This window comes from Acomys russatus, chromosome 14 (assembly GCF_903995435.1).
Source record: "Acomys russatus chromosome 14, mAcoRus1.1, whole genome shotgun sequence".
In the NCBI taxonomy this organism is placed as follows: Eukaryota; Metazoa; Chordata; class Mammalia; order Rodentia; family Muridae; genus Acomys; species Acomys russatus.
This window is the reverse complement of record NC_067150.1, coordinates 36,527,255-36,554,520: the sequence shown is the minus strand read 5'-3', so window position 1 is coordinate 36,554,520 and position 27,266 is coordinate 36,527,255. Positions and strand designations below refer to the sequence as shown.

Genomic DNA, 27,266 nt, shown 5'->3' with positions numbered 1-27,266 from the left:
ACAAGTGTCTAGGATCTCTGACTTAGAGAAATTCTAAAGGCTGATGACAAAGATAGCATTTAAAAATTTTTTTAGGCCGTGAGTGATGGTGCATGCCTTTAATCCCAGCACTCGGGAGGCAGAGGCAGGTGGATCCTTGTGAGTTCGAGGCCAGCCTGGTCTACAAAGCGAGTCCAGGACAGCCAGAGATACACACAGAGAAACCCTGTCTCAAAAAACAAAAATAAATAAATTTTTTAGATTCTTTTACCTATGCATTTGAATGTTTTGTCTACGTATGTGTAGGTATACCATGTGTGTGCCAGGTGCCCACAGGGGTCAGAAAAAGACTCCCCTGTAACTAGAGTTACAGATGGTTATGAAGCTCCATATAGATACTGGAAATTGAATCCAACTCCTCAAGAAAAGAAGCCAATGCTCTTATGGCTAAGCCATCTCTCCAGCCCCAAAACTGGAGCCCTGGCTACAGCCTTGGTTGTCCTGGAACTTACTCTGTGTAGACCAGGCTGGCCTGGAATTCACAGAGATTCGCCTGCCTTTGCCTCCTAAGTGCTGGGATTAAAGGTGTGTGCCACCACTGCCCACCATGAAAACTCTCAAATCACACTTTTTTCATTTTCTTCTTTCTAACCCCAGAGTCAGCTTTTGACTCAGAGTTAGAGTGCGTCCTGTCTTGAGTCACAGGGCAGGTGGGGTGCTGAGATGCTCTGCTTGGCCTTAGGGTATCAGATTCTCAGAATTAACTCACTTTTCATTCTTTTCTTCTCCTAGTGACCAAACAGACCCTTTTAACCGTAGTCCCCTTACCATGGACCAGATCCGGCCAAACACAGAACTGAAAGAAAAAATACAACGGTGGCTGGCAGAGAGGAAGCAACAAAAGGAGCAACTTGAATAAACACTGTGAACAAAACAACCCAAGCCAGCCCAGAGTGTAAACTGTTGTGGTTTCTCTCTTCCTGACGCTGAACCTTTCCTTTTTCTTTCTTTCTGTGTTTTGTTTTTCGGTTTTGATTTATTTCATTCTTTGTTGTTTTTCCTTTACTAAATTAGAAAATTGTTCTTGTGCAAATTATGATACTTAAGATTCTTAAGACTTTGTTGTTTGCCTGGCTTGCAGGAAATTCTCCTTCTCAAAGCATCTTTATAAATCATCACTAATTTTCAAGCTCGGTTTTCCTATTCCCCTTGTTTCATTTTCTATCCTAAATTAAGTCCAACAACAAAAATGTCCTGCCCTTTATTCCTTCCCTTCCCAAGTACCCTTGAGACATTTTTTAGTAAGCACTGCTTTTAAGACTATGATGTCAGCTACTTCAGTGACCACTAGTTGCATCCAAAAGCCCTGCTATCCTGTTTATTTATTAGCCCGGAAGGTGTGGACTTAAACCCCTGTCCTTCCTATAGCTCTGTAATATTACAGAGTAAATTTCCAGATAAATGCAAATACCTTCATATGTGTATACATTTTTGGCTGATGGATAAGATGGGGGAACCTTACACAACTTCTGTTGGTATCTCTTAATTTTGTATTGTCTTGTAACTTAAAGATACCATCACAAATACTCCTATGAGGTTCTCACTACCAAAAACTTAGCTGTGCCATCTTTTAATGAGTGACACTAGTGGTTGAAACCTCCAGTAAGAGGATAAGTAAGAAACTATTGGACCCTTTTCTCTTTTGTGCTCCAAGGACTAGGCCTAGAAAAAATAGGCAATAAATATTGTATCTATGAAAATGTCACTTCAGGACACTCACTGCAGTACATCTCAGTGTGTATTTGTTATACACAGATACTGTGTCCTTTTTTTTATTGGTCTCATTTAATTGAGTACCACTTATATCGTGCCCTCCATGGTAAGATGTATGAAGTCCATGGCAATGTTTTCTCACATATTCATTCTAGTCAAGTAAAATTCTAAGACTATGAAATGTATATAGCTAATGTTTGGGCCGTGACCTGGCGTCTAAGAGCTGCTTCTCATCGAGCCTTAGTTTATCAATTAACAAAGTAAAGATTGGGGCAAGATCCTGTCCACAAGCCATTTTAAGTCAGCTGAGCTCTGGCTAATTAGTAAGTGGGTCAGTCCCACTTCTCCAGCTGTTTTGCTATTAGAGACTCAGTCCTCCATGAGGTGTTTTTCTATCAGTCCCAATCTCAGCCCAGAGGTGTAAAGGACAAGAGGGTGGCTTCCTTTCCAGAACATTACTGTCACAAAAGCAGTGTTTCAGTATTCCAACACAAGTCCTTTGTGTGTTTTTTCACGGTATCAACTGGAAAACCTGACCAGAGAGCATCTCACTCTGGCTATGAAATAAGTGTTACCTGTTGCTGTGCTTGTCTGTGGACAGGGAAGCCAAGACACATTGTAAATGCCAGAATGCTAGCCCGGGGCCTTTGGTACAGGTTGACAGGATTTCTTTTCTTCAAAAAACTTAATTTACGTGTGTATTATTCTTTCCCTCTCTGGAATTGGACTGCATATGAAATAAGCTTCTAGCTGCTGCATTTATTTTCCCAAAGCTAATGTGATAGGTTGCTTGTATGTGAAAAAGAGGGAAGACCAGAGTTTTGCAAGTAGAAAATGGGTACAAACCCTCAAGAAGACAGCCGCTCCAAGCAGCCTCTAGCTAATGACCTCTATGCCACCTCCAGTGTCTGTCTGTATTCTACTTCTGAAGCAAACCTTCAGATTGTAAGCCTTTTTTTGGCGAGTTTGTGTTTTGTTTTGTTTTCAAGCTCTTCTGAAACTTTACTATGAATGGCTGTGACGCCACTGCTGCTGCTGAATACTGTATCACAAAAGCAAGAGTGTAGCTTCAGGCCACTATTGGTAAGGAAACCAAGTGTCCTCTGTGCCTTCTTTCTTTCTTTCTGTGAACTGATTTAAAAACATCTAGAAAAAAGAACTCTAAATTAGACTACCAGCCTTGTCCAGTGAGATGCATATGTGAGTCTGCAAAGGTAAAGGGGTATCTTGTCTGGAACTCAGCAGCAGCTGTAACCCTGGCAAGACTTCCCGACATACCTAGTTTTACATGAGGACTTGGCTCAAGTAGGAAAGGAAAGACTTCAGTCAGCGCTGTTATTGCTCATAACTCACCAAGAGGCTAATACTAAACTTGGAAATCTAGAGTTCAAGCAGCTGTTTGTTTAATATTGCTTTCCATGGCGTGTGAAAGGTGAGGGACACTTGAGAAGTAGAGGTGAAGGTGCCAATTGCTGCACGGTACCACACTCTACAAAAGCTTTTTCTGGTTGCTAAGCAGCCATTGGGCAAACCCTAAGACTGTTCCTTTACAAGACAGGCTGATGCTGCACCGGGAGGAAATGGGGTACATGTTTTAAGTGTTAAATGGGAAAAGAACCTAGAGACAGAAAATGAAGAACAGAACACAAAAAAGGTTGACTGAAATCAAAATCAACATAACTGTATTTGAAACATTCCAGGAAGGTTCCTTCTTGTCAAACTTGCCTGGGGGTGTTTGTTCAAAACTTGTATTTAATAAATGAGCACCTGACTTAGCACCTTTGTTATCCCTTTATTACAGCACTAAAAGCTAGTGGCAGCCTGATACAGTAGTGCGTGCCTGTATTCCCAGCTACTAATGATAGCACGATTGGAGGGCAAGGCCTGCCAGGGCTACCTAGTGAGTTCAAAGCCACTCCAGGCATCTTATCAAGATGTTTCAAAGTAAAATTTGGTAGAGAGTTTTCCCACATACACATTGGCTAAATTCAGTCCCCATACCTTCACCACAGAAAGAAAAAGCTAGTGACAGTTTCAAAAGTCTCTCTGACAACCTAGCAAATTTTGACACTTTCTCAAAGGCAAAGTACTAGCAAATGTGTATGACCTGGCTCACCTAACCAGTCTTACCATAGACGCCTAGAGCAGCAACTCTCAACCTGTGTGTCGCCTGAGACCATTGGAAAACACAGATGTTTACATTACAGTTCACAACAGAAGAAAAATTACAGTTATAAAGAAGCAGTGAAAATAATTGTATGATTGGGGGTCAATACACCATGAGGAGCTGTATTAAAGGATTGTAGCATTAAGTTGAGAACCTCTGTTCTAGAGGGATCTTAGGGCTACCCTCGGGAGACAAGTCTCAAGGAATGCTTTTCCACCTAATTAGCTCCCTTATGGCTTCACTTTATCGAGCCTAAACATCAGACCTTTTAATAATTTGCTCTCATGCTCTTATTCCCTGTTTCTATGCCTATGACATGCAGGATCTCAGCCTGGGTTAATTTAACCATTAGCCTCTGCTCCGGTATCTAAGGACAGGCAGCTGTTGGGTGAAAACAGCAAAATCTTAAGAATGCTGCCATCACAAACCTATGGGCTCCAACCTTCTCCACAAGTCCTCTGTGCATCCCTAAGACATGACATTTAGCTTTGCTCATCTGAAATTCTCCCACTTAGTTTTTACACTCAGGTGGCATCCATCAGATTCCTCACTTTGAAACTTTTCTCCCATAACCCCATGTAAGGGAAGACCCCATTAATCTTCTACCTCCTTTGCTGTACCCTGGTTTTGATAATTCCCCTTCTCCAAGCTTCAGTCTCTCCTCAGTTCCACATCCCTCTTGCGCTGTCTGACTTACATTCTCTTCCATATTTCTTCACCAGTGCATTCTGGATAGTTAGCTCCTTGTCTTCCCCCCAAATACATAGTCACCCTAGCCAGACTGACCTGAAACTTGCAATCCTCAGGGTCCTGGATGCTGGTTTAGTGTGGATTTCACCACCCAAGTTATCTTTCCTGCCTTAATTTGACTTCAATTGTGAAGCAGTTTGTCTCTTCCCTCATTGAAATGTCCTTGACTCTACGCTCCCGGTTCTAATCAGTTTTACTTCTAAAGCTTAGGCTTTTCCAGAACTTGTCCTTCTCATCAAATGTCACCTTCCTACATCGATTTTTTTTTTTTTAAGTCATAATGTCAAAGTTTCAGCCCTTTGGAATGTGTATGTCTTCTTAGACATCAGTGATCTCTAAGTCTTCCCAGATCAGCATCATGCCTAATCTTATGTTCCTCTCTGTATCTTCCAACTCTGATGATACTCCTTATATGATGACCGTTTAGGAATCTCGGTCTCTAAGGGGACAATACCCAAAGCATGCTTCCACTGAATTACAAAATGCCAGACATAGTATACACCCTCAATACATGTGACTTTCTTCCTCCTGTATGCATAGTTCCTTGTGACTTGTTTGGGGAAATGGGATTTTAAAAAGTCAATTAAGTATTGATTGGGTGAGTCTTGTAAGTTGGGTTATGTGACGCCTACATGTCCCCTTAAAGCTCCTATTCGGCCTTGGACCTGCTATACCTCTAAAACACTTCGGCCCACAAGCATCCCGAGTAGCCTTCCAGACTCAATTTTCATGTTCTCTGAAAAGCTACGAAACTGTCGCAAGCAAAGTGGAAATCAAGCCAAGAAAACCAACGACGCATGCGTATTTCCTCACCTCAACGGTCTTCTGGGCTGCCGTGAATAGCTGTCCCAAGTTATGCCTGTTTCCTGAGTAATTCTATTATTCTCCACATGTTATCTTACCTCATTTCTTTCATATCTACATTTTTACTTGTGCTGAACAAAATAAAATACTAATGAGATTCCACAAAAACGGAAGTGATACCTGTATTTTTTGAGCAGGCACTAGGAAGGGCAGCTTGACCTTGGAAGAGTGGGGCAGGGGTCCTGCCGCGGGTCCTTCCGGGGGTGACATTCAGCGGGCCGTTCGGGGAGACGGACCTTCCACCTTAGACCATGGCGAAGTTCGTCCGTAACTTCGTAGAGAAGGCTCCGGCGCTGGCAACCGGTGAGCGCGGGCCTGGGGAGGCTCGTAAGGGAAAGGAGTGTGCTGCGGCACAAAGGGGGCCCGCGGGCGGTGGGACAGCCGCTAGGAGGCCGCAGCCTCGCCTGGCTTCGCAGGGCTCACTAGCTGCAGCGTCCCGGCCGTGGCCCGGAAGAGGGTCGTGGGGAAAAGGCCGGTGTCACTCCGCCGCGAACGCCTTGACGCCCCCTTATCCCCCAGGACTGCTGGGAAGGGGAGGACGGAAACAGGTCTCATAGGTGGCCTGGGTCTCAGCGAAGTGTTTGAAAGTCATCAGAAATTTTTTTAAGACGGATAAGAGACCTTTGAAGGTTGTGTTTGCTTACGGTCCAGGTCGGGTCCTAGAGAGCTCTGCGCCCCACGAAGGGAAGTTGGAAGGTGGGGATGAGTATCCCTGCCCCAGTCAGCAGAGGAAGCGCCGTCTGTCATAAGCCGTCTTTAATCACGATGGCTTGGCATTCATGGGCTTATTTAGTTTGAAAAGTCTGGCAGACCGCTGTATCTCAGATGAACACTGCATAGTCACAACCCGAGCAGTATAGTCTATCGGTACAGTTTTCTGAACAGCAAATTATAGTATTTCTGAAGTGGAAGGTAAAATTTACATTTCTTTTCTGTATTGAAGTAAGTGGTTTAAGGTCAGATTTCTTTTTTAGAATGTTGTATTTAGTTTTTAGTTTATGTGCATTGGTGTGAGGGTGTCAGATCTTAGAGTTACAGACAGTTGTGAGCTGCCATGTGGGTGCTGGGAATTGAACCCGGGTCCTTTGGAAGAACAGGCAGTACTCTTAACCACTGAGCCATCTCTCCAGCCCCTAAGGTCAGATTTCTAAATAGCTAAATTTCTAAATGTTTAGATTTGGTTTTAAAATGTGAATAGAAAGTGATTTTTAAAAATATGTAACGCTCCTTGAGCCTGTTTTGCTGTCTTTGGATACTTAGTAATTCCTTTTCTCCTCCCCTCTGTCACCAGCCAAACAATAATGAGCTATTGAAAAACTTAAAAGTGTCAGACTTTATAAATACTGGATTCCCTCCTGGGGAACCCTAGATTCCCAGGGAGCCATTTTCCACATTTTTCCAAAGAATTTCATGTTTTCATCTTTCACTTTATTAAGATAATCAGGCTATCTGTAGCAAAGTGCTACTACAGTTAATACAACCAGAAGGCTTCAGTGGCTTGAGGTGCAATTTTATTTTATTTTATTTTTTATTTTTGTTTAGTAATTCGTAGGGAATATCTTCCTAGCTCTGTGAATTTTGTGTCTGTTAGGTAGCTTGTATTCAGGCTGTTTTTTGTTTTTTGATTTTTCAAAAACAAAAACAGGGTTTCTCTGTGTCGCTTTGGCTGTCCTGGACTCGCTTTGTAGCCCAGGCTGGCCTCAAACTCACAGAGAGCTGCCTGCCTCTGCCTCCTGAGTGCTGGGATTAAAGGCGTGTGCCACGGTGCCCAGCTTAATCCAAAAAGACATTGCCAAGGTAAACCCTTTCCACTGTAGTACCTGTAAGGTAACTTGTTCTTCCAGAAGAAAAAGGAAGGCTCTGAGGGAGCCCGAATGTTAAGGAACTTTGCTGTCCAGCCACTGTATCAAATGTGAATGTGATTACTGACTAGATCTCTCACCTAAGCTCCCTAGGGCATGTAGCGTATAGAAGTTGGTAACTTTATCATCAGACGCCCCCAGAGAGGCCAGTGTTTCCTCTCCCTTAGCTAGGCTGTACATTTTACGTGGGTCTTACCAGTGTTTCCACTAGTCTCTGTGAATTCTAGGTCCCAATCTAGGGTGTTATCTTCCAGTTAGTTACCATGCCTCTCCAGTCTCCTCTTTCTTGTGTCTGGTCTTTGATGATTCAGCCACTTTAAGGTATCTGCCTAGATACCCTGAAGAATGTTCCCCAAATTGGTTATCTTAGATGTCTCTAGTGATTCGCCTGGAATTAGGAATTTTAGGAAGAATCACAGAGATGAATCACCCTGATCACATGTTAGAGGGTTCATGATATTCATACCCCTCTCGGTCTAAATAAGGTCTTCCACTGTAAAACTATTGTTTTCGCTTTCTGCACCTTTTATTTTTTGACAGTTTCATACATTTATACAATAAATTTTAGTCATTTTCACATGAACACATTACCCCTCTTCTCCTACCTTCATCCCCACATCCAGCCTCAAAAACAGAGTGTTATTTTACAACGACATAATAGTGGTGACAGCCTATGTCTTCTTTGGTGTCTACAGCCATTCTCCTCTCCCCCCCCCCCCCCCCCCCCATCCCAGCCCCCTCCCTCCTCTGCTTCCAGTCCCAACCTCATGTCCCGCCCCTTTTTTTTCCTCAGAGAAGGGAAGGCTCCCCCATGGGAGCCAAGCCACCCTAGCACTCAAGTCACTAAGAGCTTCCATCCTCTCCCACTGAGGCTGGACAAGGCAGAGCAGCTGGGGGAAAGGGATGCAGAGGCAGCCAGCGGACTCAGAGACGGCCCTGCTCCAGTTGCTAAGGGACCAGCATGACGACCAAGCTGCACATCTGCCGCTCACGTGTGAAGCGGATCTAGGTCCAGCATGCTCTTTGAGCCTGCAACTTTTTTGTGTTTTGTTTTGTTGGTTTTGGTTTTTGAAGACGAGGTTTCTCTGTGTAGCCCTGGCTGACCTGGAATTCAATCAGTAGACCAGGCTGGCCTCAAACTCAGAGAGATCCACCTGCCTCTGTCTCCTGAGTACTGCGATTAAAGGTGTTCACTACCACTGCCTGACCCACAACTATTCTTTACAAGCAAGTTACCAGAAGGAGGGTTTTCTGTTAGAGTGGTGGGTGGGTCAATCTTCTACATATTTTAGGTGGAATTCTGTGAGAAAGATCTGGGTCTTTTGGTAGGTCTAGTTTTTCAATTGTACGTTGCACTGACCCACTTCAGTCTACTCGTGCTTCTCGTGTCTGATTCTGTGTCACTCACTGCTGAGGTGCTGCCATCATTGGCTGGCTGTAGGTCTTGGCACCTCTGCCCCCTCTGACATGCCTCCTTGGTTTTTTGTTTTACATAATGAATCATCTTTTTGTTTTCTCTGCGCAGCCTTAGACTTGGCAATTTCTCCAAGGAGCCCTGTTTCCTTTTATTAAACAGTAGAATTCACAAATTACCATCTAGGTGCCAGGTTTATTCCTTGCTTCTATAGTTCATTTCAAACCTCTCAGTGGATAGGCATCTTAGTTTAGTCTCTTCTGCTCTGCTAAAACACCATAACCAGTGCTCGCTTCAGCAGCACATATACTAAAATTGGAACGATACAGAGAAGATTAGCATGGCCCCTGCGCAAGGGTGACACACAAATTCATGAAGCACTCCATATTTTTAAAAAAGAACAAAAACCAAAAACACCATGACCAAAAGTGGCTTGGGGAGGAAAGGACTTGTTTCATTTTTACGGCTTGAAATCCATCATCTAGGGAAGTCAGGGCAGCAACCTGGAGTCAGGGGCCGAAGCAGAGATTGTGGAGGAGCGTACTGACTTGCTCCGCAGGGCTTGTCCAGCCTGCTTTTTTATGGTACCCAGGACTGCCAGCCCAGGAGTAGCACCACCCTGAGTGAGCTGGGCCCTCTCACATCAGTCACCAATCAAGAAAATGCACCACAGGCCAAACTAGTACGGGTGTTTTCTCAATTGAGGTTCCTCCTTAGCAGATAACTCTAGCCTGTGTTAAGTTAACACAAAACTAGCAAACACAGCAGGTATTCAGACACATACCTGGATTTGCATGTTACTCTGTGTCTATAAATACTTGTTTCTAGGCCTGAAGGATGGCTCAGTAGTTAAGAGCACATGTTGCTCTGGTAACTGAAACTACAGTTCTAGTTCCAGAGATCTGGTGCCCTCTTCTGATTTGTGTGAGCACTACACACATGGTGCATATGCATACATACAGGCAAAACACTCATACACAAAATAAAGTAAATCTTAAAATAAGAGTAAGGATAAGCCTTTAGCCCCAGCACTCAGGAGGTGGAGGCAGAGGCAGGCGGATCACTGTGAGTTTGAGGCCAGGCTGATCTACAGAGTGAGTTCCATGGGGTGGGGGGGGAGGGGGAGGGAGTTGGAGAAGAAAAAAAGAAGAGAGCGAAGAGGGGGGGAAAGAGAGAGGAAGGGCGACAGAGGGGGCGTGAGAGAATGAGAATGATTAATTAGTGACTGGTGTTTTTATGCCGCTCTATGTACATGCACGTAACTCGACTCCAGTAGCATCAGACTCCTGCCCCTCCCACCAGACGTCGCTGTGTCTATGTCCATCGCTCTCCTCGGTTTGTGTGTCTCTGTCTCTGCTACAGCTTCAGCCCAGAACCTTGCACATAGTGCTCTACCACTGCGCTATACCCCACGACCCTGTGCTGCTTTTGTCATTATTTCTCCTGCTGAGTTCATTGATTGGAAACAGTGACTACATCAAGGAACTTCAGCTTAATAGCAGATTCTAGGGAGTATTTTGTTTTGTTTTCGACGAGGTTTCTTGTGTAGCCTTGGCTATCAATGTGTAGACCAGGCTGGCCTTAAACTCAGATCCACCTGCCTCTGCCTCTCCAGTACTGGAATTAAAGAATCTACCACCTAGCATAGATTCTGAGTTTTTAATGCCCTTACCAATGAATGTAAGTTTTATTTTTATTATGAGTGCAGTTTTTGGAAGGGGAGCAGCTGTGCTCTGGTAAGAGAGATTTAAGCCAGCACATATTGCTAAGGATACCAAAAATGGATACTAATTGGTATAATTCCATCTGGACTTGTGGCCAATATTGTGATGAGCCACACTCTTATTGTTCAAAAAATGCTATTTTACATAGTTTCTTCCGCATCTGGACCCCTTCTCTTCAAGATACAGTGTTTCTACAAAGAAAAATGAATAAATTGCTTTGTCTTTGTTTTCAAATCTAGCTACGAGAAACTTTACACTTAATTAGATTTACCATTCAGAGGTGAATAGCAGTACTAGCTAGCCACTAGTGAGTTCTGGCATAATTGACGGCTTAGAGCTTCCTGCCTGGCTGAGTGTCCCTGTGACACAGGTGTTCTGCGTCTTTAAAAGCCTCTTGTTACCAGGGAGCAGCAGCTCTGACTTCACAGCGAGTGCACATTCAGTCTAAGCAGTTAGTGGATGTGATACATGAATAAATATTTGTGTCCAGCCCACACATCTGCTTCTTTCCATCTCTAGTGAGTTCACCCTGGATTTTGTGTTTTGTTTTGTTTTCCAGCTGCCGTGACTTACTCGAAGCCTCGATTGGCCACATTTTGGCAGTACGCCAAGGTTGAGCTGGTTCCCCCAACCCCTGCTGAAATCCCTACAGCTATTCAGAGCATAAAAAAAATAATTGAAAGTGCTAAAACTGGTAGCTTCAAACAGCTTACAGTTAAGGTAACTATGCACTAAATGAAAAAGTATGCTTGTGATTGAAAATGTCTTCCCTGGGGATTTTTCCAGTTCTTTTGATTAATATATTTGTTTTCCAATAAGGCAGAATCCAACATAATGAGAGATAATCTCTTTTTTGGCTGCAAAGACACCTTCTTTACTTATTTTGTAATATAGACAGAAGTAATTCAGCTGTTCTTTGTCTTGGTCTAGTTGGGGTCTTAGAGCAAAAAGGTCGGTCATCTTAAATGACTGGGAACCTTGCTCTCCTTCCTAGTGTCAGCTAGTGTATTATAACTGATGGCTGCCTTTGCTGCCCTGTTGTCTTTTTAGTCCTAGAATTATCCTCATTTCAGCTAAAGCCCTCTAGGGAACAAAAATGCCAAAGTCTGGGTTTTCAGATTGGATGCAGATTAAAGGAACTTGAGTTTTAAGTGCCTGGTATCTAGTAACTGCTAGGGCTAGACCCTTCGCTTGGGGCAAGGCGACAGTCAGGAGACTTCAGTAGCCTCTGCTATAACTGAAGGAGGAAATTGACCTCCAGAAATGTTTTTATTAATAGTAGTAGAAGGGTCCAATTTGTTTATAAAGGTATTTTTTTTTCTGAACTTGAATTTCTAGATCTAACTTTGTGTTTGCATCTAGCAATGCTTTGTGGAACCATGTGTGGGTTTTTTCTTTCTTTCTTTTTTTGGTCAGGAACATAAAATAGATACTGAATACTTGAAAAGTATTAAACTAAATAGTAGTTAATAAAAATGGAGTAAGTGGGGTATAAGAGGAGAGAAGAGTCCTTCATCTTTGAGAGACAGAAGTTTTTATTCAAAAACAAGCCTTCCTATGAATGCCCTGTCTAATGTGTGAGCCACTTCCAGGGTGTGGGTTGATTAGAGCCCATAAAGTGTTTCATAAACTAATAATGAAAGGGTTAAGTCAGTTCAGGTCTTTAAAGAGCTCTTTCAAAGAGTTTATAAGCTCAGACCCGTTTGCCTCACAAAATTGAAAGTTCTAGGCTCTTAGAAGTTGAACAATGAATGTCAGTAATTCCTGGCTTGGGCTAAAATCTTTGCTATAGTTTTAAATGGCATCCTTATATTCTCTGCCAATCCTGAGAGAGAATAGTTTCAAATATGTATTGGGTTTTTGTTTGTTTGTTTCTTAAAGTGCCTTAAAATTTGTGCTTTTTCTTTTCCAGGAAGCTGTTTTGAATGGCTTGGTGGCCACTGAGGTGTGGATGTGGTTTTATGTCGGAGAGATCATAGGCAAACGTGGTATTGTCGGCTATGATGTTTGAAGACCAATTTTTAATATCTGATTTTGAGCTCTTACTTGGGTATTCTTGGACCATGTGTAATGAGACTGCTATCCAAATAAAGTACTAGCTGTGAATAGCAGTGTTTTCTCTGTCAAATACAACAGTCATAGTTTTTCTCCCTGAGAGTAAGTTGAGTTGTCTTTGGCCTTGCTACATTGGTTTAAATGTGTATCTGTTCAACCTGCAGTTAGAAAAGGCCAATGTGAGCATATCCGCCTGGTACATGAATATGACAGTAAAATTTGAATTGACAGGTTTAAAACATTAGCCAATGCCGGGAGGTGGTGGTGCACACTTTTTTGTTTTTGTTTTTGTTTTGTTGTTTGTTATTGTTTTTCAATACAAGATTTCTCCGTGTAGCCTTGGCTGTCCTAGACTCACTTTGTAAACCAGGCTGGCCTCGAACTCAGAGTGATCCACCTGCCTCTGCCTCCCGAATGCTGGGATTAAAGGCGGACGCCACTACGCCCAGCTGGTGGTGCACGCTTTTAATCCCAGCATTTAGGAGGCAGAGATAGGCAGATCTCTGAGTCCGAAGCCAGCCTGGTCTACAGAGTGAGTTCAGGACAGCCAGAGCTACACAGGGAAAACCCTGTGTCCAAAAACAAACCTAAGAAACAAAAAACATTAGCCAAGCTTAGCCCATGTCTGAAAGCCTAGCAGTTGAGAGGTAGATTTGAAGCCAACTTGATCTACATAGTTCCATGATAGTCATGGTTATACAATGAAACTCTTGTCTCTAAAAGAGAGGGGGAGAGAGAGAGAGGGAGAGAGAGGGAGAGAGAGAGACCAAAATTAAGAAGTGGTGGCATATACCCAGCAACAGAAAAGAATGTCATAAGATCACTTGACTCAAGGAGTTGAAGACCAGCCTAAGCATATAATATAATCAAACCTCATCTCAAAAAGAAGTATGTAGGAGGGGCAGGAGTTTAAGGCCGACTTGGGCTATATGAGACTTCATCTCAAAAACAAATTACAAAAAAAAAAAAATAGGATTCTTTTTCAACAGTTCTGTAAAGATGCTGGAGGTACTTGTCAATTTGAATATTTCCCTCAAGAAAGAAAAAGGAGTATTCTTGGATGTATAACATCTTGGACAGTAGAGCAGTGTGAAGGAGCCATGTAACTGGGATGGTCTGGTGTGGCACACACCTCTCACCCTAGCACGCAGGAGGCAGAGGCAGGCAGGTTTCTGAGTTCAAAGCCATTCTGGTCAACATGTTCAGGTCTAGGACAGCCAGGGCTACACAGACAGACCCTGTTTCTCTCTTTAAAGAATAACTGGGATGTTTTAATCTGGTGTTGTGACTGATAGCTTTGTAAGATCCAGCAGATAATGGTTACAGCAGTGTCATCCAAGGGTCTTAAGTGGTGTGTTATGTCCTAAAATAAACAGTAATCGCATCAGTTTGTCGTGAAGTGGCTTGTGGGGTGTGAGAGGAGAGACCAGTATTGCCTTTTGCTGCAGACCCTACAAAGTATGTGGTCCACAGTACAGCACTGATCCTTCAGTAGTGTTGGCTTTTGTCCTCTCAATCTCACATTTACATCTTAATTGGAACACAGCTCCAATACCTTAATGAAGAAATGGCACAGCTCTTCTAGAGATGTCTCCAAGGAGACTGCTACTCTTCCAAAATAAGTTATGTTCAAAGGAACACAGGTGATCAAAACTGAGGCCACCCTGTTTCCAGAAGTATTTCGTCATTTAAATATAGCAAGGAACTGCACAGATACTTCTATGGCAATTTAGGTGAGTTTCTTTTCCATGTAGTGCATGACTAGTAAAATTAACAAGGAAAAAAAAAAACACAAAAAAGGTATGAAATCAGCCAGTGCCTGTTGTAACATACAGAAACTTAGGTGGTTCATAAATTGTAATGCTCGTTTTTTTAAAGCAACAGTCACAGCAGAAGACAAAACAGTTTCTACTCCACTACATCCTCCTTACCCCACAACACACCTCTATGACTCACACTGTGTGTCTGGATTTTCTTAGATTAAAATAGCAGAGGGCTGCTTATAGTGATCGGTGGATTATAGATTTCACCAGGCTTCTTGTCCTTACCGTTTCCACATAATCTTGTTTGTTGAGAGTTTCATGGAGTTTGTGAGTACTGGGTGGGTTTTCTTTTTTCTTTTTCATTGCTGTTCAGTTGTTTGTGTGTGCCCTCTATGTGTGCCCTCAGTTGTTTATGTGTGCTGAGTCCTAAACATAGAAACCTGTTTAACACTGTTCCCTAGTCTGAGAGCTCAGTTTGGTTTTAAGATGAGGACCCTGGAAGATAAACTTGAAAGAGGCTAACGTAGGCTACTTTGAGAAGATGAATCAAGAGAGGTGGTCTGGAGATGACCTAAAATAAACCAGGGAGGCATACTTGCTCTCAGTCGCATCACTCAAGTCTGAGGCAGGAGGTTCAAGAGTATGAGGCCAGTCTAGGCTCCTTGGCGCCCCAGTCTCAAAGCAGGAGAATGCAACCCAAGAAGAATGGAACAGAGTATGGATCAACCACAAAGCTAGTCTATGGAGAAACAAAAACAAGTGGGCATCTGTAATGCCAACAAGGAAAGTGGAACTGGCTGGTCAAAAGGTCACAATCGGGCTGGAGAGATGGCTCAGAGGTTAAGAGTACTGACTTTCAGAGGTCCTGAGTTCAATTCCTAACAACCACATGGTGGCTCACAACCATCTGTATTGTGATCTGATGCCCTCTTTAGCACTGTGTACATAATAAGTCCTTTGGGGGCAAAACGTCAAAGTCAGGGCTAGAAGAGAAGGCTCATCAGTTAACAGCTCACAAGCTGGGGGCCTGTTTGCAGGAAGCTCAAAAGTTGGTTAGCCTCTTGTAGTCTCAATCTCTTCCAGGCAGCAGCTCAGTCTAGGGGGACTCTCATCTTTTACTGTTTACACTAGCAGGGAGAGGCCTGGTGAATCTGGCCAGTTTCAGAGACTTCCTAAAGCTCTTTTTGAGTTGCTTACCTTCCTCCTTAAGAAGCTTCCCTGAAGCCAGGCAGTGGTGACGCACACCTTTAATCCCAGCACTTAGCAGGCACAGGCAGGTGGGTCACTGTGAGTTCAATGCCAGCCTGGTCTACAAAGCAAGTCCAGGACAGCCAAGGCTACATAGAAACCTTGTCTCAATAAAAGGAAAAAAAAAAAAAAAAAAAAAAGAAGAGAAGAAGAAGAAGAAGAAGAAGAAGCTTTTCTGTAGGATGGAATGTTTCAATCTAGACAGTTTGGACTATTAAAAAAAGTTAGGGTCATGTTTGGCTATATAGCAAGGAAACTGGCCAGTAATACATTGATACTCTGTCTTAATGTAGAAAAAGGGGGCTGAAGAGATGGCTCCAGGGTTAAGAACACTGCCTGTTCTCCCAGTGGACCCAGGGGTTCAATTCCTAACACCCACATGGCAGCTCACAACTGTCTGTGACTGCAGTTCCAGGAGATCTGACACTCTCATACAGGCAAACACTGCAAACACTGATGCACATAAAATAAATCTTTTTTTTTTTTTTTTTTTTTTTTTTTTTTTTTTTTTGAGACAGGGTTTCTCTGTGTAGCCTTGGCCATCCTGGACTCACTTTGTAGACCAGGCTGGCCTCGAACTCACAGCGATCCGCCTGCCTCTGCCTCCCGAGTGCTGGGACTAAAGGCATGTGCCACCACGCCCGGCCAGCAGGCAGGCATTACTCTTAACCTCTGAGCCATCTCTCCAGCCCAAATAAATCCTTAAAGAAAAGAAAGAGAAAAATCAGCACTGTGAAATTTTTGACATCGTGGTGAAAGAATGCCAGAGTGTCTGAAGCAGTGGAGAGAGGGCAGTAGCAAGAGATTAAGCCAGAATGCTGAGAAGAACATGAAATATCTTTTATGCAGCTATATTGAGAATTGCACTGCCTGGAGCTGGGTGTAGTGGTGCATGCTTGTAATCCCAGCACTCTGGTGGCAAGAGGCAGGTGAGTTTGAGGCCAGCCTGGTCTACATATTGAATTCCAAATCAGAGCTACATAACGAGACTCTGTCTTTGAAAAAAGGAATTGCACTGCCTGGTTGAGGCCAGCATGCGCTATACCATGGAGCCAGTAACATGACTCAGTGGCCAAAGGTACTTGCCACCAAACCTGACCACGTGGCTGAAGGAAAGAACCAACTCCTGCAAATTGCCCGCTGACTTCCACATGTCTTAGCTGTACCTGTCTGCCAACACAATTTTTATATAATGTATGTACGCCTTCAGGCCAGAAGAGGGCACCAGATCACATTACAGATAGTTGTGAGCCACCATGTAGTTGCTGAGAATTGAACTCAGGACCTCTGGAAGAGCAGTCAGTGCTCTTATGCTCTGAGCCATCTCTCCAGGCCCCACAATTATATATATATATTTTAGGAAAAGGATTGGATTGGGGCTGGAGATATAGTTCAGTTGATAGAATTCTTGCCTAACATGCCCAAAGCCTTGGGCTGGCTTTCCTGCATTGCACAAACCAGGCCTGTGTCCCATGGCCTGTAATCCCAGCGTTTGAAGGTGGGGAAAAGACAAGCAGAAGTTTTAAATCCTGCTTGCCCACATAAGAAGTTTGAGACCAGCCAGGCGTGGTGGTGCACACCTATAACCCCAGCACTCCAGGAGGTCTCGAAAACAAAACAAAACAAAAGTTTAATAATAAAAATATATTTTTAAAAAGAAGAAGAAGTTTGAGACCAACTTGGGATGCTTGACTCCAAACACTGACTGGATTCAGCCAGGTGGGTGGCAAGCTTTTTTAAGCCCAGGGCTCAAGGTTGAGGCAGAAGGATCAAGAGCTCCAGCCCAGCTTAGGTTACCCACTGGCTCAAGTCCAGTCTGAGCTACACAGTGAGATCCTTTCTCAGAGAGACAGAGGCTGTTAGATACTGCGCTGAGGATGTAGCGTAATGACCTTGCTTGCCTAGCATACACACGGCCCTGCCTTTGATCCCAACACCAGAATAAATAAATAAATAAGATCCTACTATTTGAAGAACAGTAAAAAAATCAAAAAATTATTTGAAAAGAGATTTTTCCAGGCATGGTGGCACACACCTTTAATCCCAGCACTCAGGAAGCAGAGGCAGGTGGATCACTGTGAGTTCCAGTCTGGTCTACAAAGTGAGTCCAGGACAGCCCAGGCTATGCAGAAAAACCCTGTCTCAGGAAAAAAAAAAAGAAAGAAAGAAAGAGAGAAAAAAGATTTTAACAAGCTGGCATGCTAGCTAGTCCATGCCTCTTGGAAAGCAAAGACAAGTAGAAATCTGTGATCTATATAAACTGAGTTCCAGGACATCCAGGGCTACACAGTGAGACCTTGGGTTTTTGTTGTTTTGTTTTGTGTTTTTTGTTTAGTTGGGGTTTTTTTTGGTGTGTGTGTGTGTGTGTGTGTGTGTGTGTGTGTGTTGATTTGGTTTTGGTTTTTCAAGACAGGGTTTCTCTGTGTAGCCCTTGCTGTCCTGGACTCACTTTGTAGACCAGGCTGACCTCAAACTCAGAGCAATCTGCCTGCCTCTGCCTCCCTGAGTTCTGGGATTACAGGTGTGTTCCACCATGCCTGGTGATATATTTTTAAAGCACTTGTACTAGCCCTGCACTTTCTCTAAGGCACATTACATACAGGATTGACCCACCTACCAGGTCTAGAGCTGAGATGGAGGGACAGTGAAGACTGACTAGGACCTGTGGATAGTAAGTGATGAAGCATGCGTAGGGTCCACGCAGTGGTCATGCGTAGGGTCCATGCAGTGGTCATGCGTAGGGTCCATGCAGTGGTCATGAGTAGGGTCCATGCAGTGGTCATGAGTAGGGTCCATGCAGTGGTCATGCGTAGGGTCCATGCAGTGGTCATGACTAGGGTCCACGCAGTGGTCATGACTAGGGTCCACGCAGTGGTCATGAGTAGGGTCCACGCAGTGGTCATAACTAGAGTCCGTGCAATGGTCATGAGTAGGGTCCATGCAGTGGTCATGAGTAGGGTCCATGCAGTGGTCATGAGTAGGGTCCATGCAGTGGTCATGAGTAGGGTCCATGCAGTGGTCATGAGTAGGGTCCACGCAGTGGTCATAACTAGAGTCTGTGCAGTGGTCATGAGTAGGGTCCATGCAGTGGTCATGAGTAGGGTCCACGCAGTGGTCATGAGTAGGGTCCACGCAGTGGTCATAACTAGAGTCCGTGCAATGGTCATAAGTAGGGTCCATGCATTGGTCATGAGTAGGGTCCATGCAGTGGTCATGAGTAGGGTCCATGCAGTGGTCATGAGTAGGGTCCATGCATTGTCATGAGTAGGTCATAGAGAAGGAGTAGGTCCATGCAGTGGTCATGATTAGGGTCCATGCAGTGGTCTGAGTAGGGTCCATGCAGTGGTCATGAGTTAGGGTCCATGCAGTGGTCATGGAGGAGGGTTCCATGCAGTTGGTCATGAGTAGGGTCCATGCAGTGTGGTCATAGTAGGTCATGCAGGTGAGTAGGGTCCATGCAGTGGTCATAGTAGGGTCCATGCAGTGGTCATGAGTAGGGTCCATGCAGTGGTCATGAGTAGGGTCCATGCAGTGGTCATGAGTAGGGTCCATGCAGTGGTCATGAGTAGGGTCCATGCAGTGGTCATGAGTAGGGTCCATGCAGTGGTCATGAGTAGGGTCCATGCAGTGGGTCATGAGTAGGGTCCATGCAGTGGTCATGAGTAGGGCCATCAGTGGTCATGAGTAGGGTCCATGCAGTGGTCATGAGTAGGTCCATGCAGTGGTCATGAGTAGGGTCCAGTGCAGGTTGGGTCAATGAGGTAGGGTCCATGCAGTGGTCATGAGTAGGGTCCATGCAGTGGTCATGATTAGGGTCCATGCAAGTGGTCATGAGTAGGGTCCATGCAGTGGTCATGAGTAGGGTCATGCAGTGGTCATGAGTAGGGTCCATGCAGTGGTCATGAGTAGGGTCCATGCAGTGGTCATGAGTAGGGTCCATGCAGTGGTCATGAGTAGGGTCCATGCAGTGGTCATGAGTAGGGTCCATGCAGTGGTGCTACTGTAGTGTGTGTCCCGGCTTTACTCATGGTCCCCTTGTAGGCCTCTCTGATGTGTATCTCCACCACTCATCCTGTACTGCTTTCATACAGTCTCAACTCTGTTTTGTTCTACTCTCAAGCTATGCTAAGGTTGGTTGTCTTTTAGATATTAAGCTTCCTAACCCTAAATGCTACATTGCATTGTGGGGCTTCTTATTCCCTAATTAGTTTGATTTTTATTTCTACCAGGATTGTGATCACTCTTGCGATGAGTACCAACACAGTCTAACAGGGCCATGCCTTCGCAGTGCACTTGCCTGCACCTGCTCCCCACACTAATTAGAACACTCATTTGCATGGCCCTTGACAATCTACCTTTGACCTTGCCTTAATACCATTTTGGCTGCCAAATATTGTTTAGCCACACAGTTTCTAATCAGTCCTCGTTTTTTAAATTAGTTTTTAAATATTAAGTCATGTGATTATACACGGCCGCCCCTGGTTGCCTACATGTCACCAGGTCACTCCCTTTTCTCTCTCGGCTATTTTGTCTTCTGGTTCATTGTTACTCTACAACATAGTGAGTCTCAATCTTCCTAACTCTGTGATCCTTTAATACAGTTCCTCATTGTTGCTACTTCATAACTGTAATTTTGCTGCTATGAATCATAATGTAAATATTTGATATGCTACCCTCTGGGGGTTGAGACCCAAAGGTTAAGAACCACTTCTACTTGGCAATTTCAGCATATATGTGGGTTATTGATTTAAAAAATAATAAAAAATAAAATAAAAGGTCCCTGAACCACTGCAGCAACCCTACCACTAAAGATCTTTTTAGAAAATCATTTATTTTAGCCAGATGTGGTGGCACACACCTTTAATCCCAGCACTCAGGAGGCAGAGGTAGGCAGAGCGCTGTGAGTTTGAGGCTAGCCTGGTCTACAAAGTGAGTCCAGGACAACCAGAGATATTACATAGAGAAACCCTGTCTTGAAAAAACATAGACAGAAATGTATTTATTTTGTATGTTTGTGTAACACGTGGCGTTCAGAGCACAACATGTGGGAGTTATCTCCTAAGATATGGCTGCAGGGATCAAGCTCAGGTCTCCAGACTGAAAGGCAGGCTCCCTTACCCACTGAGCCATCTTGCCAGCCCTCACCAAGGACCTTAGAAATGAAAGCTCCCAGGCTATCTCAGCTCTTCTCCAAACTCCCAACAATTCGCCTTTCATCTTCCTTTAGCACTGCTTCCGTGTCCTTAGGAAACCAGCATCCTTTTCAAACCGCCTACCAGCCTGACCCCTGCAATGAACAACTACATTTATTTGAATACACTTTGACTATGAGCAGATTGATCTCCATAACCTTGGCTTTCCCCTCACTTCCCAAACTTATTTATAGGCTATAGTCCATGGTTATCATTCTTTTCAGCATACCTTCAACCCCCTTGCCTCTCACCATGGAACTTGCCAAAACCACATCCTTGGCTTAATCCAACCGCCTAACTGCACTGTGCTTCACCCATGAAGCTAAGTGGAGCTCGAGGAAACCATTGAGACAACTAGTTTCATTTTATACTCACAACCATCACCTTGAGACAGCCCTTCCGTAAGACCTGCCAATCATATTGTACTTCTTTTCCTTAGGCCATGATTATTTCTATCAACAGACGATCTTGCTTCCCACTTGACTAAGAAAATGTAAGCAGTTGGAGAGCTTCCACTTCCGAGACATCATTTATACACCTACCACTGTTTGCACCCATATAAATATAGATGCAGGAGTGACTCAGCTGGCACCAGCTCGGGAGCAGTCTCAGCCTGCAGGCCTTCAGGAAGCGAGTCCCCTCTGTGGCAGACTGCCACCAAAGCCTGCTGTTTATCAGCCAGGGACCAAACAGAGCAAGTGGGTACACTTTGCCTGAACTAGGTGCTGCAGATTACAAGCTCCAAGCACACAGAACTCACTCGTATAAATTGATAGGTAAAAGCAACTTACCCATTCAGGATCTGTGTTTCACAAATGCTTCTCCTGCCGGGCGTGGTGGCGCACGCCTTTAATCCTAGCACTCGGGAGGCAGAGGCAGGCAGATCGCTGTGAGTTCGAGACCAGCCTGGTCTACAAAGCGAGTCCAGGACAGCCAAGGCTACATAGAGAAACCCTGTCTCGTAAAACCAAAAAAACAAAAACCAAAAAAAAAAAAAACCAAATGCTTCTCCTTCTGCCTGTGGTCCCGGCCTCTTCTCTCCTTGGCACATCTCTGTTTCCTCTTCTTTAGCTCATCACCTCTTATTCGTTGTTGTTGTTGTTTGTTTCATTTTTGTTTTTGTTGTTTGTTTTAGTTTTTCGAGACAGGGTTTCTCTGTGTAGCCTTGGTTGGTCTGGACTCTCTTTGTAGACCAGGCTGGCTTGGAACTCACAGAGATCCGCCTGCCTCTGCTTCTGACTGCTGGGGTTAAAGGTGTGTGTCACCACGCCCAGCTAGCTCATCCTCTCTTTTGAGAAGTCTTTTCAGATTTCTTCAAACTGTCCCCTTGTCCTCTTATGGATGCTCTGTACAACCCACGTCATGTCACTCTAATGCCGTTTTACCTTTATTTCCCTCACTAGGCTGTAAGCTGCTTAAGAAAGATAGGGTATCCAAGTCACCTTTGCAATCCTAGCCTGTCACAGTATCTGACTTGTGTATAGTAGGATTTCAAAATATGAGAGAAGCAGACTGTACTTGCTGTGTTTGGTCCCTGGCTGATAAACAGCAGGCTTCGGTGGCAGTCTGCCACATTGGGAGATGCAGGCCTGGGGGACTCGCTTCCTGACGGCCTGCAGGCTGAGACTGCTCCCGAGCTGGTGCCAGCTCAGTCACTCCTGTATCTCAACCTCCTGCACTTGAACAGATTTGGATCCTGATTCACTGTGTGGCTTGCTGGCTGTTGGCACAGAGCCGCTTCTGCCTGAGGGCTAGGAAGGAAGAAGAGGCAGGAGGTGGGCAGCTGAAGGGCCCCTACAGAGGGCTTGCTTATGCAATAGACTCCTGAAAATCCCTGGAATGCCTCAGAAACTTACCATCTGAACTCTTTCTCTGCCAAGCCTGCATTTCAGGGTACATCCTCCGTGCAGCTGAAAGAACTGTCATAAACAGCATGTTTTTCCCTATAGGGTTTTCAACGTGCAACCCATACATTGTCTTTGATGAGAATTATACCCTGAGCTACTTGCATGAAACAAGAGAGATTATCTTCAAAAACTCCAATTTCAGTGTTGTCAAATCCAAAAGCAATTAAAATACTGTTGTGTGGTTTGGAATTATAGCTTGCATGTTAAAATAGCTACCATTTCCCCTAAGGACAGCCTGCATTTTTACCCTGATGTCATCTCACTCTGGGTCTCAAGAGGGTAGGGAACTCAATAAAACAAGTTACTTAAGCCAAGTGTGATAGCACGCACCTATAATGCCAGCGCTCTGAAAGCGGCCACAAGAGGACTGCTCCAAGTTCAATCCCAGCCAGTCACCATAGTTCATTCTAAGATACTGTCTCAAACAAAAGTGAGCGTTCCAAGACACCACCAATAAGAACACCATGGAAGAGCTGCTACCCAGTGTAGGAGCACTCATAATCGCAGAGGGAAGATGAAAGCATCAGTGATCAAGTAAACATTAAGAGTGGGGGTTCACTCATTGCCTTACCTTGAACCTCATTACAGCTTTGTCTACCTTATGTACATTAGTTTGTTATACGATATTCAAGTCACTGCCAGAGCCTACAATGACAAACTAATTTTCTTTCTTTCATTATTTATGTCTTTAGTTCTGGTTTTTGTTTTGTTTGTTGTTTGGTTTGTTTGGTTTTTGGGGCGGGGTTGTCTTTGTTTTTGGTTTTGGTTTTTTTGAAACAAGGTTTCTCTGTGTAGCCTTGGCTGTCTTGAACTCGCTTTGTAGACCAAGCTGGCCTCAATCACAGTGGTCCACCTGCCTCTGCTGCCCAAGTGCTGGGATTAAAGGCGTGCGCCACCATGCTGGGCTTCTTTGTTGTTTTAAATCAGAGCATTTATTCTATGACTGAAATCCTCAAGACGAACTGGATGCTGCAACAGCTGCCCTCTTGGGTTTACGCGTTGTTCCTTCACGAAATCCATGTCTGAATCTTCAGTAGACAATTTTTAGGTGTCTCATCCGCCCGGTCCCGGTTGTGTTTCGCCTCCTTAGCCTTGGCACTCCAGTTATACTTTCTCTTGCGCTTGGCAGGGTAGCCACGTTCGCCACAGGTGGACTTCTGAAGGTGGCATCTTATGGCGCCGCTTTCCAAAGGATGACGTCCCTCTCGCCATCTTGCTTCTGCTGCCGAGGCCAAAGAGTTGTTCGTTGTTTTTTGGGACAGGGTCTCACTATGTAACTCTGGTAACTCATTTTGTAGACCAGGCTGTCTTGGAACTCACAGAGATCCTCCTGCCTCTGCCCGAGTGCTGCAATTAACAGTGTGCGCAAACTGATTTTCAGTTCTGGCATCCAAACTTCACGCCCACTGCACCAGAGGTAAGTGATGAAGCCAAGGGATGGAGCCCCTGAGCTTGTTTGCTCAACCAAAGTCATCTGGCCCAGCTGCCCCACGGCCACCCACGCCAGGAGGCAGCGCCTCGAAGAACTGAGTAGTAATTCTCTCAAAAGTTCTTGTGAGGGATGGAGAGATGGCTCAGAGGTTAAGAGCACTGGCTGCTCTTCCAGAGGTCCTAAGTTCAATTCCCAGCAACCACATGGTGGCTCACAACCATCTATAATGAGATCTGGTGCCCTCTTCTGGTGTGCAGGCACATATGCAGGCAGAACACTGTATATGTAATTAAATAAATCTTAAAAAAAAAAAATTTAATTTTTTGGAGACAGGGCTTCTCTCATATCGCAAGCGATAGCTGTCTATGCAGATCTTTGCTGGCCCACAACTTACAGTGATTCTCCTGCCCCACTTCACACGTGCTGAGTTTACAAGCATATGCCACCCCATGTCCTCAGCTTTCCGCTGCCATTTGTCTCAGTGAAGGTTCTTATTGCTTCTTCTTTTTTAAAAAATGTATTTATTTATTATTTATTATGCATACAGTATTTTGCCTGCACTCCATAAACGGGCATCAGATTACATTATAGCTGGTTATGAACCACTATGTGGTTGTTAGGAATTGGATGCAGGACCTTTGGAAGAGCAGCCAGTGCTCTTAACTTCTGAGCCATCTCTCCAGCCCAGTTTCTATTGCTTCAGTGAAACACCATGACCAAAAGCCAGTTGGGGAGGAAAGGGTTTATTTGGCTTGTACTTCCAGATCATAGTCCATCACTGGAGGAAGTCATGACAGGAAGTCAAACGGGATGGGACCTGGAGGCAGGAGCTGATGCAGAATCCTTAGAGGGGTGCTGCTTGCTCAACCTGCTTTTTTTTTTTTTTTTGGTTTTTCGAGACAGGGTTTCTCTGTGTAGCCCTGGCCATCCTGGACTCACTTTGTAGACCAGACTGGCCTCGAACTCACAGTGATCTGCCTGCCTCTCTCCCTCCCGAGTGCTGGGATTAAAGGCGTGCGCCACCACGCCCGGCTCTGCTTTTTTTTTTTTTTTTTTTTTTTTTTTGAGACAGGGTTTTTCTGTAGCCTTGGCTGTCCTGGACTCACTTTGTAGACCAGGTGGGCCTCAAACTCACAGTGATCCACCTGACTCCACCTCCTGAGTGCTGGGATTAAAGGTGTGTGCCACCACGACCGCTTCAACCTGTTTTCTTATAGAACCCAGGACCCGCTCTCCAAGGATAGCACCACTCAATGGGCTGGGCCCTCTTCCATTAATCACTAAGAAAATGCCTTACAGCTGTAACCTATCAATGCATTCTCTCTTTCTTTCTCTCTGTTTTGGTTTTTCTTTGTTTTTTGAGACAGGGTTTCTCTATGTAGCCTAGACCAGGCTGGCATGAAATTCACATGGATGCATTTTCTTAATTGAGCTTCCTTCCTTTCAGATAACTACAGCTTGTGTCAAATTGACATAAGACACACATAAGCCAGCACATCATTGTTTATCTGGTTTGGATTATAGAGGTGGGGTTCTCAATGTGTAGCTCAGGCTGGTCTCACAGCAATCCTCCTGCCTGGGGCTCCTCCAAGATTATAGAAGCAAGCCACTATACCTGGCTTAGGGCTGAAAATAGGAAGATAGCTCAATCAGCACCCATATTCAAAAGCCAAGTATGCTAGAAGTGGTGGCACATACCTTTAATCCCAGTACTGGAGAGACTGAGGCAGGCCGAGCTCCGTGAATTCCAGGCCAGCCTGATCAACATAGAGTTTCAGCCCATGAGACTTTGAGACTTATAAGACTTTGTCTCAGAAAACAAACAACAACAAATGTCTTTTTTTTTTTTTTTTTTTTTTTAGACAGGGTTTCTCTGTGTAACAGCCCTGGCTATCCTAGACTCACTTTGTAGACCAGGCTGGCCTCAAACATACTGCAATCCACCTGCCTCTGTCTCCCAAAGAGTCTTTGTCTTTTTTTTTTTTTTTAAAGATTTATTTATTTATTATGTACACCAGAAGAGAGCACCAGATCTCATTATAGATGGTTGCAAGCCTCCCAAGTGCTGGGATTATTGCTACCACCCATCTGGCAATAATTTCTAGTCTTAAAAATTAACAAAATAGCCAGGTGGTGGTGGCACATGCCTTGAATCTCAGGAACTCAGGAGACAGAGGCAGGCGGATCTATGTGAGTTCAAGGCCAGCCTGGTCTACTAAGCAAGTTCCAGGACAGCCAAGGCTACACAGAGAAACCCTGTCTCAAAAAACAAAAAAAAAAAAAACAAATAAATGCAGTGGGCCCAGTAATATGGCTCATCAGGTAAAGGAGCTTGCCTCAAGCCTAGCGGTCCATCCCTGAAACACATGTAATGGAAAGAGGAAATTAGATCTCACAAATCGTCCTCTGGCCTCCAAATGCACAAATTTTGTGGCACTCTTGTAGACACACACACATAATGTTAACAAATTTAATGTTTTAAAAGTATGCATTATGATATAAATTCAAAAACATGCCAAGGGGCTGGGAACGTAGCCCTTTATAACATGTTGAGTCGATAGCATTGGCCTGGTATATGCAAGGCCCTTGGTGCTATTCTTAGCACTTTAAACAACCAAACCATGCCAAAGCCTTTACCAAACTGGTCTTGAGAGTGATGGCTTTTGGGAAATCTTTCAGGCCAGTTATGATTGCTGGAAAGAAAATAACCAAATCCTTGTTCAAAGCTCTTTTTTAATGATGATTTCTAGTCACTCAGCATTGGCACTGTTCCCTATGGAACACATCTCAGAACTCTAGAACTCTAAAGCAAGCTTCTAAGAGCGTCCCTCAATCAACGTGCTGTCCACCTAGCTAAGGGACAGCTTCCTGGAATTAAGGCAGCAGAACCTAGGTTATAATTAACTCAGACTTCCTTCTCTTCTTGTACCTTGGCCATGACCTTAATCCTCACCTAGATTTTTTCCATCCCACTTATGGATAAAAATTTGTTCTGAATTAGATCAACTTAGCTGTGGTCCTCTTAGCCTTAGAGAATTGTCCAGATGGCTGCTGGGAGTCTTAGACCATGTATGTAGATTTAAGCATGACTTATATAAACAGGCAGACATCTCATTTAGGGATAATATTGTCAGTT

The 27,266-nt window shown here is 44.3% G+C and overlaps 2 protein-coding genes, 1 non-coding gene and 1 pseudogene across 3 annotated transcripts in view; 3 read left to right on the top strand and 1 right to left on the bottom strand.

Annotated features, from left to right (window-relative positions):
- Ube4a (ubiquitination factor E4A) overlaps nucleotides 1–941 on the top strand; it is a 41,345-nt gene extending 40,404 nt beyond the window's left edge. Inside the window, exon 20 of the mRNA XM_051156323.1 lies at nucleotides 772–941. Coding sequence (XP_051012280.1) covers nucleotides 772–898 — 127 coding nt within the window. The 3' untranslated portion in view covers nucleotides 899–941. The remainder of the gene's footprint in view (nucleotides 1–771) is intronic.
- A 4,734-nt stretch (nucleotides 942–5,675) lies between these two features.
- On the top strand, nucleotides 5,676–12,639 carry Atp5mg (ATP synthase membrane subunit g). The gene is made up of 3 exons (XM_051156330.1): nucleotides 5,676–5,836; nucleotides 11,093–11,253; nucleotides 12,446–12,639. Exons 1-3 carry the CDS (start codon nucleotides 5,785–5,787, stop codon nucleotides 12,542–12,544), a joined length of 312 nt encoding a protein of 103 aa, XP_051012287.1. The 5' UTR covers nucleotides 5,676–5,784; the 3' UTR covers nucleotides 12,545–12,639.
- Nucleotides 9,095–9,201, top strand: LOC127198844 (U6 spliceosomal RNA). Its single transcript, XR_007831882.1, has one exon. It is a non-coding gene; the product is annotated as a U6 spliceosomal RNA (small nuclear RNA).
- Nucleotides 12,640–23,650: 11,011 nt separating the features above from the next.
- On the bottom strand, nucleotides 23,651–23,910 carry LOC127198042 (60S ribosomal protein L37-like; annotated as a pseudogene).
- Nucleotides 23,911–27,266: the final 3,356 nt, after the last annotated feature.